Source organism: Eumetopias jubatus, unplaced genomic scaffold (assembly GCF_037043125.1).
Source record: "Eumetopias jubatus isolate StellerSeaLion01/CBP00866 unplaced genomic scaffold, mEumJub1_p1.0 scaffold_16, whole genome shotgun sequence".
NCBI classification, from domain to species: domain Eukaryota; kingdom Metazoa; phylum Chordata; class Mammalia; order Carnivora; family Otariidae; genus Eumetopias; species Eumetopias jubatus.
Window position 1 is genome coordinate 68,242,356 of NW_028274822.1, and position 19,893 is coordinate 68,262,248.

The 19,893-nt window shown below is 56.6% G+C and overlaps 1 protein-coding gene across 1 annotated transcript in view; it reads right to left on the reverse strand.

The window, feature by feature from the left end:
* Window positions 1-582: 582 nt before the first annotated feature.
* Window positions 583-19,893, reverse strand: part of BCR (BCR activator of RhoGEF and GTPase) — a 116,974-nt gene continuing 97,663 nt past the window's right edge. The window contains exons 16-23 of the mRNA XM_028094173.2: window positions 18,091-18,222; window positions 5,986-6,045; window positions 5,199-5,308; window positions 3,817-3,956; window positions 2,846-2,980; window positions 2,145-2,250; window positions 1,466-1,628; window positions 583-1,131 (exon numbers count right to left, since the gene is read on the reverse strand). Of these exons, the coding sequence (XP_027949974.1) occupies window positions 1,042-1,131; window positions 1,466-1,628; window positions 2,145-2,250; window positions 2,846-2,980; window positions 3,817-3,956; window positions 5,199-5,308; window positions 5,986-6,045; window positions 18,091-18,222 (936 nt within the window). The 3' untranslated portion in view covers window positions 583-1,041. The remainder of the gene's footprint in view (window positions 1,132-1,465; window positions 1,629-2,144; window positions 2,251-2,845; window positions 2,981-3,816; window positions 3,957-5,198; window positions 5,309-5,985; window positions 6,046-18,090; window positions 18,223-19,893) is intronic.

Below are 19,893 nucleotides of genomic sequence, written 5' to 3' on the forward strand. Positions count from 1 at the left end.
GGATCAAAGTTTAAAACAAGCTGTCAGCAAGCTGTCGCTGCCAAGAGGAAACTTTTACAAAAGTTCACTGAGTTTGTTCAGCAGAGAGCGAGAGGATGAAGTGATCTGTGTTGGGGGACAATCGGGGGAAGGGAGAGTGTGGGCAGAGGGGGAGGCAGGTTGGGGAAAGCCAGAGAGATTGAAGCCTTTTTAAGCCGAAGAGGAGAGCCTATGCCCAGCAGGCAGCTGACAGGGTCGCTATCCCTGGAGAGGAAGCCATAAAGTGCACAGCCTGGGCCTCCCTCCCCCTGGTGTCGGTCCTGGACAGACAGACGGACAGACAGACAGACAGACGTTACATGGCTCCATGGGGCGCTGCTTTCCGAGGGGCACATGAACAGCAAAACCAAAGCAAGAGGACAGGAAGACCCATTTCTGGACAGAGTTCCTTCTAGAAAGAAAGAGAAGGAAGGAGGTGAAAGAGGTCAAACGCTACACAGTGTTGACTTAGCTTTTCCAAACCCTGTTATACAGAGTCGAATTTCTAAGTCAGGGAAACTGAAAATCCCCCACCCACACAGGGACAGGGCTGTGGCCCGCACGGTATGAAGCAGCATCGGTGTTTATTCAAGACACGATAGTGAGGGAATCTGGTCATGTTCCCTTCTGCCCGGAGAGGGTGCATCCTGACGGGTGATCCAGTAGAAATCTTTTAAAACTCTGATAAGTTAAGTTCGCAGAAACCACTCCCTTCGCCTGGTCCCACGGCCAGGCCTGCGCGCCGGGACATGCTGGCTTGGGGCGCCCTCTGGTGGCAGCACGGAAAACCGCAGTCTGAGGCCCGGCGGGAGCTCACAGACCCAAGGGCCCACAGGCCCAGAACTGCCCAGGCCACTTAGCCTTTTGCCTTGGGTAGCTGTCTCTAGGCAGGTGGTCCAGCCCTTGGGGGCGAGGCGGCCCAATTACTCCTCAAGAAGATTCGGTTCCCGCTCTGTGGGTAGCCCGTTTTGCCAGGAGGTTTCCAGGCCGCTCTGCCGGCCTCTTGGAGATGGAATTGGGCCTTTAGACTTCAGTGGAGAATAGGATGCTCTGTCTCTTGCTGTCTGGGGCAGGGATGGCCTCCAGCTGCAGGAAGTACAGCAGCACCTGGACCTGCCAGGGCACAGCAGGGAGGAGGAAGGAGGAAAGTGGCTCAGAGGGGTGCTCACAGCTGCAGAGTATGCTGGTGACAATGAGCCCCTCCTGGCAAGAGATCTGAGCGTCCCCGAAGGAACACCAGGCCAGCCCTGAGAAGCCCCAGGAAGAGCAGTGGCCTGGGTCCTCCCATCCCCTCCCAGCCACATGGCCTCAGGCAAGTCCCCTTCTCTGCACCTCGCCCCCTCCCCTGCACAACTCGGGTGGGAACGACCGCAGGACCCCACGTGGGCCAGGCAGAGGCCACCTCTGTGAGGTCAGGCGGCGTGAGCTGGAGCCTGTCTCCTCGTACCTGGGACATGACTTCCAGGGACCAGCTGTCGGTCATGGAGATGGGCTGGCTGGGGTTGGCAGGGAGCTTGCTCTCCTTCTCCGATGGCCGGAGCAGCGTGGGGCCGAAGACTGTGGCAAGGTTGTGCAGGGACATCTTGTTCACCGTCTCCTTTTCTGCCACCCTGCAGAGGGCCAAAGCAGAGGGTGCCACTGCGACATGGCCTTCAGGGTGCGGGTGAGACAAAGGGGCCAGACCACCCTGCAGCGCTCGGGAAACATGATAGTGGGCGCCACCCCTTTCTGCCTTGGGCTGGCTCCACAACACAGATACCCCATCCCCGGTTGTGCCGAAAGCAGACCGCACCCCGCTTCTTCTGGGTTGCAGGGGCCTAGGACAAAGAGCACCTGAGGCTGGCAGGTGGCTGGGCCAGCTCTGGGCCATGACCTGCTGGGGAGAGAAAGCCCAGCCACTGGCTGTAGCTGAAGCATCTCTGCTCTTCCCTTAAGACCGTGGAACAGAGCGGGGAGGGTGGCAAGGTCTCTAGGACCCAGAGCAGAAGAGTAACCACAGACAAGCAGTGGGGAAAGAGGGCACCAGGAGCCATGGGGTGTGACAGGAGCCAGTGGGCCACAAGAGAACCTGCCTTGCGGCCTGGGGGTCCTGGAACCCTGGGCCCCTGGGGAAGAGTTTGGGTTACCTTTTCAGATGGTCCAGAAGGAAGAGGAAGGTCAGCAGGTTGGCCTCTGGGAGCGACAGCAGCAGGCTGAGCATGCAGCTTTCCTTTGCAACAGGGTCTGACAGGGCTGCGGGGCATTGGGAGGGGCGCTATTCTCAGGGTCACAGCCAAGCTGGAGGCCCCTCCTGGGGCCCATGTCAGAGGGCACTGGACAGTCCAGGCCCATCACTGTCCTGACCCGCACAGCACTGGCCCCCAGTGACGACCCCAGGATGGGTGCCTTTTCTGCAACTCAAAGGGCTGAATGGCACCCCAGGGACCAGGGGCGGGAGAGCCGCCCTCCTGGCCGGCTTGGCCGTTCCCACCTCCTGCTTGGAAGAGCCCAAGGCATGAGAAGCCGAGCATGGAAGGACACATAAAGAGGGAAGGGCGGGAGTTTTCGGGGCCCTGGCAGCTCCCTCATCACCCCGTGTACCCGGGGTGAGAGGAGCAGGGCGGACACTCCAGTGAGGAGGAAGGAGCCTCTGGGACCCCACACCCTGGTGCGTTTACAGTGGTACCGGCTGCTTCCCCCTCTTGGGACTTGGAGGGATGGGGACAATGGGAGACCCTGTGAGGATGGGCAGAGGCCTTCTAGGACCAGCTAGGTTCTCGGTCCCCCTGCCACTGGCCAAGTTTGGATGGAAACACGGACCGTGGTGGAGGAGACCTCCCATGCTCACCGATGCCCTCGGCGAAGTTGGGGTAGAACTCGTCGGTGAAGAGGGGCTCCGGCAGCTCGCGGAAGTAGAGCTTCAGCGTTCCAGCAATGGCGTTCACATCCATCTCGCTCATCATCACCGACACGTCCTTGTTATCTGGAAGGAGTGCGGAGATGGAGCACGGCCAACTCACGGGTCCCAAATAGGGCTCCGCGCTCTCTCCCTGCCTCGGCCCGGCGCAGCCCACAGCAGGCCGATGGCTTTTGGGGTCCCTCCTTTCAGCAGCCCGTCTTCTTCCGAGCATGCCAGTGGTTCTGACGGTGGAGGCGTCCTCCCCACCCCTCCCTTGCCGGCAAGGGGTGGCCTGGCAGGAGAGCCACCACGAGGGGCTGAGGCCGGTGGAGGCCAGACATCATGCCCGGGCAGGGACTGGGCGGCTCTGCTCTGTAGCGACCACCTGGCTGCAGGCATCTTCTGATAACATTAAGATATTGGGATTATTTGTTCCATTCTAGAGTTTCAAACCAGTGCCTCTGGCCTCGTGGCCACTGGCCCTCGGTGTCACGGGCCAGGGAGGGAAGGGCATGCAGGCACCAAGTCTTGGTTCTGCCACCTTCCACTCCCAGAAGCCTCTGCGGTCTCCGTGTCCTCCTCTGGGGACTGAGGCAGTTCCACCAACTTCAAAGAGTCAGACCACACTGGCTCTTGGGCTTTGGTCTTCCACCCCGGGGGAAGCAGGCCAAACCCCAGTGCGAGGTGGGGTGGCCCCACAGAAGCCCCTGGTCCAACTCTGCGGGAGCCGTGCACACATGGTTCAGACAGGAGAGCGGGCTTCTGCAGAACCTCCTCCCACCGCTCCCTCTTCTTTTTCATTTAAAAAATAAAACATGTGAAGGAAAGGTACGGAGCCTAATATAGCCAGCACGAGCCGTGGGAAGCACATGGTCACCATGCCCACATCCCCAGCCCACGCTGCCCGGGCCGACACTCACTGACGTCAAAGGCCGCCTTCAGCGCCTGGATGTCCGTGGCCACTCCAGACACGCGGTAGATGCCCACTTCCTCCATGCCCCGGCGTTCGATCTCCTCCACGCACTGGCGCACGATGTAGGGCACCTTGGATCTCTCCCTCCTGCAGGGGAGGGGCAGTGCCTTCAGTGCCTGGCAGCCCTGGCTCAGGCCACAGTGGGGCTGGACCCACCACCTGTCTGCACATCCAGACACCCGGCGGTGGGGGTGATGAAGGCCCCAGGGGTCGGGCTCCCATGGACCCGTCCGCACCCTTTTCCTCTGCCATGAGAGCTCACGATTACCACTGCTTACATCTTATTAGGGCCCTTTTCTTCCTTTTTAAAGATTTTATCTGGGGCGCCTGAGTGGCTCAGTCGTTAAGCGTCTGTCTTCGGCTCAGGGCACGATCCCAGCGTCCTGGGATCGAGCCCCGCATCGGGCTCCCTGCTCGGCGGGAAGCCTGCTTCTCCCTCTCCCACCCCCCGCCTGCTTGTGTTCCCTCTCTCGCTGTGTCTCTCTCTGTCAAATACATACATACATAAATAAATAACTTAACACTATTTGCTATGTCTTAACGATGCACAATTCCAGTACCTCCATACAAGACCCTGGAGTAGGAATACTTCAAAAACAGGAGACATGCCGTTTGGAGGGTTTGCTCTAGCCTAGTTGAGGAACTGGATTCAGGAGCCCAGCAAAGCGCTCTCCCAAGTCACCCCCGTCAGCAGCACTTATGTGGGATAACTCCGACACAGTCCTCTCTGCTCAGGCCCAGACCCATCCAGAGAGTTGTGGGCACGGCTGGGGTGCGGCTGGGGGCGGAGCATGGTGTTTGGACACAATTAGGTGTCTGGGGAACATCTGATGTGGGCCCCTGCCTGGACAACCAGCGAGGTCAGGAGCCCGGCCAGATTCCAAATGGAGGAAGTGAATGGATTCTGAAAGGAAGCGGCCTGAGCCCTTGCGAACTGCTCTCAAACCAACATACAGACTTCTCCTGGCAACTGACCTGACCAAGGGGCTGGGGTGGCCCTCATTCCACAGGAACCCCGACTGGGACAGATTCTGAGCGAGGGAAGAAAACCCTGACCTTGCGCAGTTCCAGTCGTGTGGGAGCCAGCCCGCCAGCCCGCCTGCACAGGAACGGGGCGAGGACATTCCTAAGCTGACAGGGGTGAGTTTCGCAGTAAACACGGGAGGCAACCAAGCACATAGAGCGCTCCAGGGGCCTGGGAGGGGGCCTCGTGCATAGAGGACCATGCACAGAGAGGGGAGACCCTCACCTGTTCTTTCCATCAGAAACACCTGGGGGAGGGGGGGTGCCCACTGTGCCCGGAGAGGAGAGACACATGAGTCCACTCACTTGGTGACCACGGCAATCTTGACTCCGAAGACACCCGTCTGTTTTCGGGAAGGCATTCTCTTCAAGCTGAACTCCCTGCTGGTGAACTTGACTGAGAGTTTCACTTCAATCTGCAGGGGGAGGTAGGGGCACGGCCCTCTCACTTTCTGGGACTCATAGTCCGAGTTCTTAGAGGCCCGGGGGGCTTGGCAAATCACTCCCCTCCCCGAGCAACTGGGCTAAGACCCCAGCGCAGGCAGGTCCCTGGCCCAACTCAGCAAGAACCAAGAACGGTCAGGGTGACTTAAGGATTAGCTCTTGCAGGACACTGCCCCCAACCCTAATTCCCACTGCTTCTCTTTCTTAATAGTTAACAAAACAAGAGGAAAAGTACAGAAAATAACGTAACAAAAAGCCACGGATTATCTATCAAATGTTAACATTTTGTCACCTATGCCCAGACCTTTTCTGGTGTGTAATAGTTTTGGTTGGTTGGTTGTTTCTTTTTTAAAGGTCTAAATCCTTCTGGGACCCTGAAAATGAATCAGGGTCTCCGTTTCTGCAGGCAGACACCAGGGTCAAGGTCCTGCCTGTCTTGTTCAAGGAGGGACGCTCAGCGCCCGGCTGGGGACTGCACTCCAGCCACCAAATGGGATTCTTTCCTGCCCGTAGTGACTCTGTGCAGCGCTTCTCCCTCCTCCAGCCATGCCCCACCTCAGACACTTGGCTCAGGCTTAGCCTCCTTCTGACTGCTTTGGAAGGAATCGGGGCCACCCTAATCTTGTGGGAAAAGTAGGCACCAACCTACCCCATTCATGGTGATCACGGTCCGCTGCCAGTCTCTGTCCTGCAGGGCCTGGGGGTCCAGCTGAAAGCAAGCAGTTATGATCAGCAGGTGCCCTGGGGTCTGCACAGAGACCCTGCCAGGCAGCAGCCCAAGCCTGTGACTTCTCCACACCTAAGTCAGAATTAGAGCTGAACCTCTGCTGGCACTTCTATCTAGAGGCCAAGAGGGGTCCCGAAAGAGAACTTGCTAGAAAACCCCTGGGAGCTGAGAGCCCTCCTGCTCCCAGATCTGTGCTTCACAGGTCCCAGGCTCATGGCTCGGGGCCCCGTTCCTCCCTCTGTCCCTTCCCGCTGGGAGTTCAAGTCCATGCTGGTGGTCATCTTGCTCCCCCTCACCAACCATTGCAGGTGCTATGTGCAGTGCAGGGAGGCTGAGCAGTCGGCTTACGTATTTTGGGAAACCCAATTTCAGTACCATCTTTCAGAGGGCGTGCCAATGAAGAGTTTGGGACAGTTTTCCCCCTGAGCGTGCTACGTGGTTTAGCTGTAGGAGCCCATGCAGGAGGGGTCTCCAGTCCAGGCCAGTCCTTTGGCTCAGAGTCAGGCCCAGAAGGACCCAGAGCCCAGCTCCAAATCACACAGTGAGTGATGGGGGCTGGAGGGCCCTCTGCAGCCCCTCCGGCTTCCACCCCACTGAGCACTGTCTGAGCGCTGGCCCGCGGGACCATGCTGCTTAATCTCACCTGACAGTCCTCAGACCTTCCTGGTCAGGCCAAGGGCCCCTATCTATGAGGGCTCCATCTCCCCTGTTTTGGGGAGCACACATTCCACACTAGTGGTCGGGCAGGACAAATGAGCACCTGGGAAGATCTTGTTTAAAAAACGGCTCCCGGGGTTCTACCCCAGAGTTGCACCAGCAGCTCAGGGCGGGGGGCGGGAATCTTGGATTCACCTAACTAGAAACCTCCCCAAGGGATTCAGATATAAAGCCAGGTTAGGGAGCCACTGTCTGACATCATATAACCTGGCGCTCCTCATGCAGGGCCTTGCGGATTTCATCACTTGCTTCAGGTGATGGTTCATGTCTGCGACTAGACAAACCACTTGAGAGGGGGGTCTGCACATCTCAATTTCTGCACACACAAACTTGTGCATGTGTGTGTGCACACACACACACACACAACGGTACTGAGCACAGCACCAGGTGTAGAGGGGTGCTCAGGATGTGTCCCGTAGCTATCCACTGCAAGAGACGAGCCACGTGGGCCTTGTGCAGGAGAGGAAAGAAGGTGCAGCGGCCACTACCTTTCAGGTGTGTGCAACCTGAGCCTCTCTCCCCACACTGCTTGGCATGGAGGCTCAGCACAGGCACTCCTGGAAGGGGAGGGGGGGCAGGGGGGACATCACCTCCCCTTCAAGGGCCTACTGGCTAACATCCCCAAAGATTTGAAATGTATACACAGAACAACACAGAAAAACAAAGGGTGGCAGAGCATCTCCCTCTTGAGACTGTAGGGTCCCAGGAGGTTCTTAGGGGCTAGACTCCTGGGCCATAGGGACCCCACCCTGAGGGGCAGGGCCTGTGAGCAGGGACCAGGCAGTCACAAACCACTCAGAAAAGGAAACCTCCCAACTGGTGCTTTCCTGCGAGAGTGAGTCCCAGGCATCCAGCTGGGGAAACAGCCTCTTCCAGGGGTGGCAGGAGCGGGATGATGCGGGGGCCCCACGCTCTCAACCAGACCAGGTGTGGTGGGAAGAGGTAAGGGGGGGTGCTCTGCCAGCCTATCACCCCCAACTCCTGTGTCCTGGCTGTCTAGGAGGGAAGGGGACAGACCCGTTCCTCCTGCTCCTAAGGAAAGAGAGAGCTTCCCTGCCCCTGGGAGTTTTCTTTAAAGGGAGACACAGAAACAGCTTCAGCAAGAGACCCCCTTCACTTTCCCTCCCCGGAATGGTAATCACTGGGCTCCCCCCTCTCGATTCAGCCGCCAAGCAGAGCGATGGAGCAGCACATCCAGGGGACCCTGCGCCGACGTGGCCCACCCGGGAAACCGTGGCATACCCGTCTGCCCACCTTGCCCTTGCACACGAGGTTTCGGATGTGGGTCCACAGGGCGGTCCCCTGAGCACACAAGTGTTTTTCGGCCAAGGCCAGCCGGCCCCGGCCCGCCCGGCTGGGATGGAAGTACTGTAGGAGGCCCTGCATGGCGGCGGGGGCAGACGGCGTCTCTCGCATCCTTGGCCCTGCTCTTCTGAGAGGCCGATGTGGCTAGATAGGAGCGTGTTTGGACAGGTGCGCAGATGGACAGCAGTGTGACAAGCTCCTGGCCTCCACTGCCTTTTGACCACGCTTCTTGGGAAGCCCCGCCCCTGCAGCCTGGCTCGCCAAGGTCAAAGTTTCCATTCGCCCCTGGATTCTCCTTTTTTGTGTGTGTTTGGAAAATACAGCCCCATCCCCCACCAGCAGCCTATTGGTTACGGGAACTCCAAGTCAGTTTTCTTTAAAGCCCAGAAAAGCCAAGCTTCCTTCTTAAGTGGCTGGTTTCCTGTGGGCGCATTTGGAAACACTGAGTAACATGTGTCTGCCTGGCCAGCCTGCCTCATGGCTGGACATGCTCTAGGGACACCCCCCCCCGGCCCCCGAGCCTGTACCGCCCAGTCAGTGACACCAATAGCAGCATGCACTGTCTTGACTGGTTTCAGAGCAGACATCCCGCGGCCCCCCAGAGCACAGCCAGCCCAGGGGAGGGGGTTCAGTGCCATCGATGTCCGGCCCCGTCGCCACCTGGCCCCAGAGGCTGTGGCACGAGCTGGCCTCCAGAGTGCAGACCTGGGCCACGGTGCTGCCGGGCAGCTCCTCAACCCAGCCCCCAGGACTCGCGGCATTTCCAGTGGGAAAGACTGGCCCCGGGCTGGCTCTGCTCCAAAGAACAGAGTGTGCCGAGCAGAGCGGAAGCAGCACGAAAAATAACATGGTGATGAGACCCGAGGCTCGGTGCAGTCCGGCCCCGAGTGACGTTCAAGGCTGGCACGCGCTCTCAAAAGTGTGGCTATTTAAAGGACCAGAGAAGTAAACAAGCCGGGACTGGGATTTGGAAAAATAGATGACTGAGCGCAGAGGACCAGGAAATGGCACTCCAGACGCCCATGGGGGCCCCTCCGGGTCTCAAGGTCTCGGCAAGGAATGTGGCTGCTGCTGGGGGCTGGGGGACGGGGGCTGGGCGGGATGGGGGGGGTGTCTGCTCACCCCCAGTGTTCTCTGGAGGAAGGGCTGGTTTCCAGCCTGTCTCCCCGGGATTGGGCGACGTGGGGGAACAATGGTGGGTGGTGGGGCTGGTGGATGGTCGTCCCCATGTGCCCGGGTGGCTCTGCTGAGGACCAGGCGCTGCCCTCAGCCCGAGAGGCAGGACTAAACCGTCCAAAGGAGGCAATGCCCGTTCCCTCTGTGCCCACCGAAGCGGCCCAGGATGGCCCGGCAGGGCTTCCCCAGGGCTTTTCGCCCAGCTTCCCATGTGTGCATTGTAACCTACTCCCTGGAATGGGTCTTCTGAGAGACGCCCGGGGAAATCTCCCCAGGAGGGAAATCTGGTCTCTCGTCTCTGCTCTGATGGCTACAGTCTGTTCTCCGGAGCTCTAGCGTCCACATCTTTAATTCTTTGCTGCCCTTCTCTGATCCCCACCAGGCTCCAGCATCACTTAAATGAATAAAGGAACACTGCCTAGGACATCTAAGGTGGTGACAAGTGTTGGTGAGGCTGTAGAGAAACGGGAGCCCTCAAACACGGCCGCTGGGGATATGAAATACTGCAGCCATTCTGGAAAAGTAGGGTAGTTCCTCCCCGGGCTAAACTTGGTTGCCCTACACAGCAACTCCACCCCCAGGTCTCCACACGGGAAGAGTGAAAACATCCGTTCACACACAGACTTGTGTGCACACGTTCACAGCAGTGTTACCCGTAAAAGCCCCGAGCTGGAAACCCAAGTGTCCATCAACTGGTGAGTGGATAAACAGAACACGGTGAATGAATATGTACGATGGAATATGATTCAGCCATAACCGACACTTGCTACGATGTGGGTGACCCTCACAAACGTGCTAAGTGTTAGAAGCCTGTCACGAAAGACTGCATAATACAGAATGATTCCGTTCATATGAAATATGCAGAATGGGCAAATCTGCAGACACAAAAGCAGATCAGCCTGGGTCTGGGGGTAAGAACAGCGGGCGATTATAAATGGGAATGATGAAATTGTTTTGGGGGATGGAAATATTCTAAAATTGGATTGTCAGAGTTATACAACTGTGTAAATTTACTAAAAATGGCTGAATTGTACACTTAAGATGGAGGCACTGTTTGGCAAGCCAATTGAAGAAAAAAAGATACAGGGTCCCAAACTGGACCACAACAGACCAAGGAGGGCCCAGGTCCCACGGCCACAGTTTCTTCACAGTGACAGAGGTACGCTTCTTCAGGGCAAATCCTGGGGGATCTGGACAAGAAGGATTTGCTCACGTGTTTTTACATGTTCATAACTTTTAGAGCCTAAAGTCTTCCTCGTATGTTTATTAAACACAATCATCACCCATTTTATGTGGCTGGTACAAGAGACCCTTTGGACCTCTCCAAGATAGTTTTAGAGGTGACATGGTTTCTCCCCTTGCTCATTTACCTGCAACAGGGGCTGTGTCTCATTCATCTCTGAGCACCCCCACCCCCCACCCAGGCACCCAGGAAGGCATCCCTCCCCCCCAAAAAAGGACGCCCTGGCGCAGTGAGTGGCTGTGTGGATGGAATGGGCATGGTCCTGAGATAATCCCTGGTGATGAAAAGCTGGGTCTCTCAGTACCTTTGTAACAGTATCTGCTGTCCCCAGACACCTGATTGAAAACCACATCTTCCCCAAACCCCATCTCCTGCCTGTCTGACCACAGCTCTTATTCTTATCTTGGTTGATGTCTGCTTCCTGTACCAGCCCCAAGGACAGAGCTTTTGTCTATTTCATTCGCTGTGGTACCCCCGTGCCAAGATACGTGTATACAGGATACACAACGTAGGCATCTTTAATACAGACGCATTGCAATGCCTACCGGCACAGACTGAGCATTTAGTCACTGGGGATTGCTGAGAGCCAGACATCTGCCCTCTTCCAGGTGAGGGTGCTGAGGCTCCAGAAGGCGGCTTCCCCACCACGCCGCATGGTGTAGGGACTGACTGTCCCTCTGGTGGTGGGGGATTTCATGAAGGGGGCAAGTCGCTGAGTCTGGGCTCCCATGTCCATCCCTGCACCCTGTGGACATGCTAACTCTTTAAAAATTGGTGGTAAAAAATATATATAACATAAAATTAACCATTTTTAAGTGCACAATTCAGTAGCATTAAGTACATCCCCAATGTTGTGCAATCACCACCACCATCTACCTCCAAAACTTCTTCATCATCCCAAACACTGTCCCCATGAAGCAGTAACTCCCCAACCCCACCCTCCTCCCAGCCCCTGGGAACCTCTGTTCTACTCTCAGTCCCTAGGAATTCCCCAGTCCTAGGTACCTCCTGTAAGTGGAATCATAGATTACTCATCCTTTTGTGTCTGGCTTATTTCACTTAGTACAATGTCCTCACAGTCCATCCATGTAGCGTGTGTCTGAATGTCCTTCCTCTGTTATGGCTGCATAATATTTCTCTGTATGGATATACCACACTTGGTTTATGGACCCACCAGCTGATGGACACTTTAGCTTCCTTCCGGTTTCGAGCTGTAATGCGTGTACAAGTGCTGGTGGCATCTCCACATTCATACAGCTGCTGTGGGGCACTTGGGTGGGCGAATGAGGAGACTGCCCGCAAGTGGGTAGACATCACAGTGGGGTCTTGGTGAGGGCTGGAGCGTGGGTGTCAGGGCACCCCTAGAAGTTGGGTGGACCTGTCGGGGTCTGTATCCAACCAGGTTTCCACGCATGAGGCAAGCAACCCAGGCTGGCAGAGTTTGGGAAACCACATACGGCCACCCCAAGCACCAGCTTCGAATAAAGCAAGGGTCAAACTAGGAACCTGAGGCCCCAACCTCATCCAAGACTCACAAAAAAAAAAAACGTTAGAAAGAAAAAACAAACAACTCTGATGATCCCATTGGAATGAGCTGTAAGCCCAGCTAGACTTGCTAAGTATCAGGAGAAATGGGAGAAGACAAAATTCTAGGATTTGATATTAAGTTAATCGCTGAGATGAAACAGGGTGGAGGGGGTTTAGCAACACAGAAAATTTGCAAACAGAGAAGAGAGCAGGGCAAGATGGAAGGAAGGACTTCCTAATAACTGCAAGGCTCCAATTTCCCTGGGCTTTGATGAATCTGGTGATTATTGCTGGATGCTGGTCCCAGCCTCTGGCCTAGGATGTGCTGGAGGCCCCGGGCAGTGCCTGCAGGCCCCCGTCGTACTCCCGCGGCACGCGGTCAGGCTACTCTGGCCAGCTTCCAGCTCTGCCACAACAGGTGCATTCCCATCACTCCTTGCTCCTGCTCTGCTCAGAGCATAGGATGTTTGACATCTCCACCTGGGAAAATCCTTCCCCTGAAGCCCCAGACCCAGTGACCCCAACTCTGTGAAGACTTCTCTGTCCCCTGACTCCCCCAAAATAACTGTGCCATCCCAGCCACACAGCCACTCCAGGTCATGGCCTGCTCTGGCTCTCGGCACATCTGCAGCATTCCTTCCTTCCTGAGACTCTCTGCTCTGTGAAACACAGGGGCAGATATCTTCTTGTTCTCGGGGTCCCTGGTGCCTGGCATGTAGGAGGCCCTTGATCACTAGGGTGGCACCGTGGGCTCTTGGTGTCTGGTGATGGACAGGGATGGCTTTGCTTGCTCAGACTCAGAGCTGGCTCAGAGAAGACTCCCAGTGGGGCCCTGTGCACCTGTCTGCACACAAGGGCTCAGGTTTGCGAGTCTATGACTCTTTCTTGGACAGCCGGCACCCCCAGGGCCGTGTCCCAGGTATAGGGACCACTGCAGTGGGGTTTTGCAGCAGGGGAGAGAGATGGAGCCCAACTCTGAATACGACAAGGAGAGAGGGAATTTATAGCCAAGGAGCGGGGTGTGGGGGATCATCGGTTGGAAGTTACTAAAGGGAAACAGCAGGGGTAAGGGGGGATTCTGGCTAAACCAACCTAATGGGTTCCTTGCTGAAAGCAGGCTGGGGCAATCGGACATCACCCAGGGGTGGTGGGGAGCAAGGAGTCTGGTCACTTACCAAAGGTAATCAGCTATCAAAGATATCAGGGGGTGGTTCTTGCTACAGTTGGGCGCTTGGGGACATATATACACTATGTCCTTCTGCCTTTCTGTCTAGTATGGCCTGATGCTCTGAACAAACCAACTCACCCATCCTGGGTTTGGGAGGGGGAGCCCTCCATCCTCCTCTCACGGAGATTCCATCGTCGAGGAGGGGAAGTGGGGATCTGGCCAGTCACCTGAGGAGCAAAGGCTGTAACCTGAGACTCAGACTGGTGGTTTCTGAACCCTTAGCTCATCAGTACCATGCCGAGGAGTGAAAACTGACTGATCTAGCCCCAGGAAATTGGGACCTAGCTCCCCAGATGACTCCGATGCCTTCTGCCCAGGCAGGTGTGTGAGCAGCTTTGCTGGAGACTTGATTTCCATCCCTGGCCCCTCGGAGGGGCCTGCCCGGCCTCTGCCCTCCTGGTCAGCTGTAGACTTCTCCCTGGCCCCCCGTAGACACTCCTGGGGTGCTGCACCTTCCCCACCTCACAGGAAGGGCTTTACACTCAGCTTGAGTCAATGTACATATTGGGTGGGGGGGTGGGAAGCACTTGGGGGAGGGAGGAAGGCCATGCTATTCCCAGCCCCCCCCCCGACCCCAGCAACAGGACAGGCAGGGCTCTATGTCCCTCCCACATGGCATACTTGGAAGGGGCCTGATATTGTTGGGAAAAGCCCCCACTCAGAGTCTTGGACGCCCTCCCTTAGGTGTGCCCCAGTGTTGGGGGTGGGGGGTGGGGGGAGGCGGAAGGAGGCCTGGCTGGGGCCACAGGGGCCCATCACCCCTCCTCCCCTGACTTCCTGCCTTCTTGCTCCTGGGGATGCCAGCTCATAAACAGGCCCCACCGGGAATGGGGGTCTCCAGGGGCAGGGCCAGCCACTGCCTACTCTGTGTGAGTCACAAACGGACCTTGTGTCATGCTGGGATTCCTTCCTGGCTAATGATGGCTCAGCGGCCAGGCTTCCCACTCACTTAGCTCTTCCATGGAAGCAGACCCGGACGACGGGGTGGAACCAGAGTCCGCCTTCTCCACCAACAGTAACGACACCGAGTAATAGAGCAGCAGTGGCCACTGAAGACCCCCGCGCCCGGCTCCATGGCCCCTGGCCCCAGTTTACACGTGAGGAAATACATTTATCCGGGCAGTGACGACTTGCCCCAGCTCACAGGAGGTGCACTGGGGCTGAGGGAGTGGACAGAGGGTCTCCCTTGGGCCACACCAGTCAGGCTCCTCCGAGTTGTTTTCTAACCAAACCTCGTTCTTGGGAATGTCCCCAAGCGCCCAACTGTAGCAAGAACCACCCCCCGATATCTCTGATAGCTGATTACCTTTGGTAAGTGACCAGACTCCTTGCTCCCCACCACCCCTGGGTGATGTCCGATTGCCCCAGCCTGCTTTCAGCAAGGAACCCATTAGGTTGGTTTAGCCAGAATCCCCCCTTACCCCTGCTGTTTCCCTTTAGTAACTTCCAACCGATGATCCCCCACACCCCGCTCCTTGGCTATGAATTCCCTCTCTCCTTGTCGTGTTCAGAGTTGGGCTCCATCTCTCCCGCTGCTGCAAAACCCCACTGCAGTGGTCCCTATACCTGTATCCTGCTGAATATAGTCAACCTTGACGTTCTAACAAGGTCATGTACAATTGCTTTCTTTCTTCCTTTTTTTTTTTTAATGGAGCCCACATCCTCCGCTCCTGTCCTATCTTGTGCTACTGGAAGGAACAGGAAGGGAGAGTGTTTGCTGAGGAGCACCCCTCAGAGCGCCGGCATGGGGAAATGCAGACTGGGGTCAGAGGGCAGAAAGGGGTAGAGAACAGCTGAAGCTCGGAGATGCCCCAAGCCAGCCCCCACGACCCCGCTGCTCCCCTCCTCCCCGGGACGGGGCAGGGTGCTCACGTGGCACCCCCGGTGTGTCTAAGAGCACAGGCTGTGCTCATAAAGGAATATTTTGTTCATATCCAGTAGTGTCATGGCAAAGGGTTTCCAGAGAGGGCCTGACGGAATGGAAGAAGGGGATGAGCATCCTCTTTCTTTTCTCTCTTCCACTGAGCCACCCGGTTATCCAGTGACAGTGCTCAGAGGCCCTGGTTCAAATCTTACCACCCCCCCGGGACTCTCGCATTAGAGGATTTGGACGAGTCGAGTCAAAGGTCGGTGGAATCTGAGCCTCCCTTAGTCTTTTTTTTTTTTTTTTAAGATTTTATTTATTTATTTGAGAGAGAGAGAGAATGAGATAAGAGAGAGAGCATGAGAGGGACGAGGGTCAGAGGGAGAAGCAGACTCCCCGCTGAGCAGGGAGCCCGAGGCGGAACTCGATCCCGGGACTCTAGGACCATGACCTGAGCCGAAGGCAGTCGCCCAACCAACTGAGCCACCCAGGCGCCCTGAGCCTCCTTTAGTCTTGTGTGATGGACTGAAAAAAGGAGCCGGACACCCAGTCCATGTGCATCCTTAGCTTGCCGTGGGGCTCTCTGCAAGACGGGGGTCAGGGCATGGGTGTGCGGGAGGGATGCCGGGGCTGGGGACAGATGCAAACGTGAAGAGGGAGAGGGGAGGGGGAGCAAGGGGAACACATTAGTTGTCGAGCAGCAGAGCAGAGCCTGAAAACTCAAAGGGCCCGAGCTGTGACTGTTGCCCACTAGGCGCCAAAACATGTCAGTCCTCAAAGATGTCCAGCACCAGCTGCTCACAGAGCAGCGAAAGCTGGGAAACCCCTTAGTGTCCATTAAGAGCAGAAGAGCCCCTTGATGTGGTTGACTCAATCCATGGGATTCCCTATCAAGCCAAGAAGGTGAATGGGATCTACGTGGACATATGAGGTTGGATCTCAAGGACACTGGGGAGTCAACGCACGTGAGCGGCAGAATGGTGAGTGTCCGCACTAAGCATGCGAGCCACCCCCCAGACACCACCCCAACTTTGCAGTGGGCACATGCATCTGTCAAGGTGGGACCCATGCCCAGCTCATGGTTGGGGAAGGGATCTGGCTTGTCAAAGATCCCTGGATAGGACCCCAAAAGTGGAACAGCTGAAAAGCACTGGCTTGCATTTCTGTTTCTTCTATCCAGAAGCCCTGTGCTACCAAGACCCCTACAACTGGCTCAATGGTGTACAAGGCTGATGGGGAGCAAGGAGGAACCATCCCCTTCTCCCTCAGCATCTAAGCCACAGGTAGGACCCAGGTCCAGGACATCTACCGGGTGGCCCTGGACCAGCAGCAGCTGGCCCTCAAAGACCATGCCCGTTGACAGAGGATTTCAACCACCTTCATCTCAACCTCAGTCCACACTTCCTCATTGACTACGTTCTTCTTTCCAGCTTATCTGTTAACTCAGCAAAAGACCCTGCGGGCAAAGCAACCCGTGATGAGAACCGAAGCTATCCCCTCAAGCAGTAAGGACTGCCCTGAATTCGGCAAGACCCCACGTGACCGACCCCAAGACAATGCTCCACCTGACCTTCACTGCCCACCTGCAGGCCCCCACCGACCTTTGTCCCACACGTTCCTTCTATAAACCTGCAAGTACTTTTAGCAGTTTGGAGACCGTCTTTGAGACGCTAGGCTGCTGTTCTCCCGGTGGTGGCCTCGCTGAAGTAAATCCCTTTCTTGTCTCACCATCTCTCGTCTCTCTGCCTTTGGATTTTATCAGCGCTGAGTAGCTGAACCTGGTCTGTTTGGGAACCCCCTGCACCCCAGTTACACCAACTGAGAGAGGGGCCAAGAATCCTGCTTTCCCTATGCCAGGTAAGGCTGCCCCACTGATCCCCAGTGTGCATCCCAAACCTTAGTGGACCCACTGCAGTGTTGCCCCAGGCCGGCTCTACCCCTGACTTCAGTAGAGTCCAGCCCCAGGTCCTGTCTGTGGGGGCGGCTGAGGCCCTGGGCCTGCTCTCCTGGGAAGGTGCGGGGTATGGGGTGGTGTCTGCTGGAAGGCAGGTCGGGGAGGGCAGGTACAAGGCAGTCAGAGGAGCATTTTTGCTTTTAGACCTGGTCTCAAAGTACAGGGTGGCGGGGGGGGGGTGTCCCTAGAGGCCCTGAGCCACTGAATTCCCTAATAAGCTTCCAGGGTGGGAAATTAGGCAGCTGTGAAAACCTGGGGAACCAGAACCTGAGAACCTGGTGAAACAGAGAGGGGGTCTGGAGCCCCTGCTAAGTGAGGACTTGCTCCTCTGAAGGATGAGCACGTGCCGCCGCCCCCACCCCAAGACGAAATTACTCAGGGGTGAGTCACCCTCCCTCTCCTTCATCCCTGCTGCTCAGTATTTCAGCACCAAAGGATTTTACTTCCTGCCCTCAGAGAAGGGAGGCGGGGCTTCATGGAGAGCCCCCTTCTCCCACGGACACCTGGAATGCCCAGCCCACTTCTGCTGGGGGCTTTACCCGAGGGTCCAAGGGTCGGAGAGGAGTGGGAGCAGTCAGTGCCCACCCCTAGGGCGGGGCAGGGAGGAACCTGCTCGGCTGGGTCTGGTAAGAGGCCCGTAAGGAACATGGATATCAGGGCTTCCCCCCAATGGGGCACAGAACTGCACAGGTGAGCCACAGGAAGCACAAGGCCATGGAGGAACTGAGGCCCCTGCTGTGAGAACAAGCCGAACTGAACTTCCTTTGGGGACAAGATGGGGTATAATAGACACTCAAACACAGAGAGGGGCAAGAAAAGACCTGTAAGGGTCCCTTTGCAAGTCCAGGGGCACCTGCCCCCAACCCCTGGAGCCAGGCCATCTCCATGTCCCAGAAGGTCAACTGGGGAAAGAACTGGGAACATCCGGAGGAGGGTGTGGGCAGGTCCAGGGGCAGGTATATGAGGGGGCGCAGAGGGGCTCCGCAGGGGGCAGAGGAGGGTGGTGGCCTCACCTGGACCTGGCCCTTCCCCATGATCCTGTCTGTGCTCTCGCCATCCTCCTTGGTGATCTTCGTTTTGTTGTAACACTTTTCATAGCACAGTATCCTCAAGGTCTGGGAGCCTTCCAGCTCGATCTCAAATTCCTGAAGTCCCCAGAAAGAAGGAAAGTCTCATTAGCAGACAGGTCCAGTGGCTTCCCTGCTGCCCCACGAGGACCCATGCCTCGAGACCCTCTCCGCGTTAGTCCTGCGACGAAGACCCTCAGAAGTTACTTCCCTGTGAGCACCCCAATGTGGCCCAGTCTGGATGCTTCTGGAAGCTCTGAATGCCTCTAACATCTGATCCAAACTCCCTAAGCCAGAATGTCAAAGGACAGTCCCCACACCACCTACATCAGAAGCGCAGAGGTGCTGGTTACAAGTGCAGATATTCTATGGACTTTGGGTGATAATGATGTGTCAGTGTAGGATCACTGATTAGTGGGGGAGGCTGTGCATGTTTGGGGACAGCGGGTATGTGGGAAATCTCTGTCCTTTCTGCTCTGGACCTAAAGCTGCTCTAAAAAGTCAGTCTATTTGAAAGGGGGGGAAAAAATCGACCCAGGGAGGTGATAACAGGAGAGAGGAAAGAACTGTTCCTGTAGGCTTTTGAGGAGTCTGCTGTGGGATGTGTGGTGTTAACTTTCTCCTCCATCACCCCAGGATATCTTCAGTAAATTCTGCATTTCACACCAGTGCTGTTGCAGGCACAGGTTTGTGGTGGGGAAATGGGAAGAGGGTGACAGAAAAGAAAAAAGGAGAGATTTCTGAGCCCGCATCGGGGTGGGGAGGGCGCATATGCCAGGAACATGCAACACCCCTGGACGATCCAGATGCACACGCAGGCCGGCTACCAGGGGACCTGCTGGTCTGGAACCCTCCATGCCTTGGTTCCTTGAGCCTCCACAGCCGGCTCTCACCGGAACTCTTTGTGCTGTGTCCAGGCCCCCTCCCTCACTGCCCCTGTCAGTCACGGCCCTCTTGCTCCCTGCAAAGCCTTTGGTGGCTCCGTCTGGCTGTGCTGCTCCCTTGCCGTGGCAGCCCCCACCCTTTCTGCAGGGATGCCAAGGGCTATCATGTCCGGGCAATCCTATGGGCTCCCCGTGCCCCAGTCCTACTATGCATCGAGTCTGATGATCAGAGTAGGGCACACCAAGAAAGGCGAGCTGGGCGCTCACGACCCACACGACTCGAGGTGGCCCAGGCAGCCAGGTGGGACTTAGCTGCTGCATATGCAGGGGGGTGGGAGGTATGCCCCCACCCATATCTTCAAGCAATGGGCCTTTGAGGGCCACAGCTGCTCCAGAGACTGGGAAATGGCATTCTCACAGATCTGGGGACTTCATCAATATTGGCCACTCTGTAACCATTCCCGTACTCCCAAAGGCTCAAGGCAAGATGGTAAGCGAGTTAACGCAACAGCTCTCCGAGGGGAAGGAGAACAGAGCAGCAAACTATACAAACCCAACACCCGGGGACAGGCAAATCAGGTCCCTACGCCAGCCCCGGCTGGCAGAGCCCAGGCTTCCAGAAACCAAGAGGATCACAGGGCTCATTCCAACTTCTGAGGAAAAACACTATGGAAACTTACCAAGTAAACATTAAGCAATAACAAAGGCAGCACAAAAAGCCCTTTTAAGTTCCTTTTTCCAAAAGCTTCTCCAGCAAAATAGGCTGTTTCTTTGTGATTGGGGGGGTGGTGGATTCTCAGGAACAGAGATAAAATCTCTTGGACTAGCCCCCCCTCCTCCCAGGAGATTCCCGGCATGCTGGTGG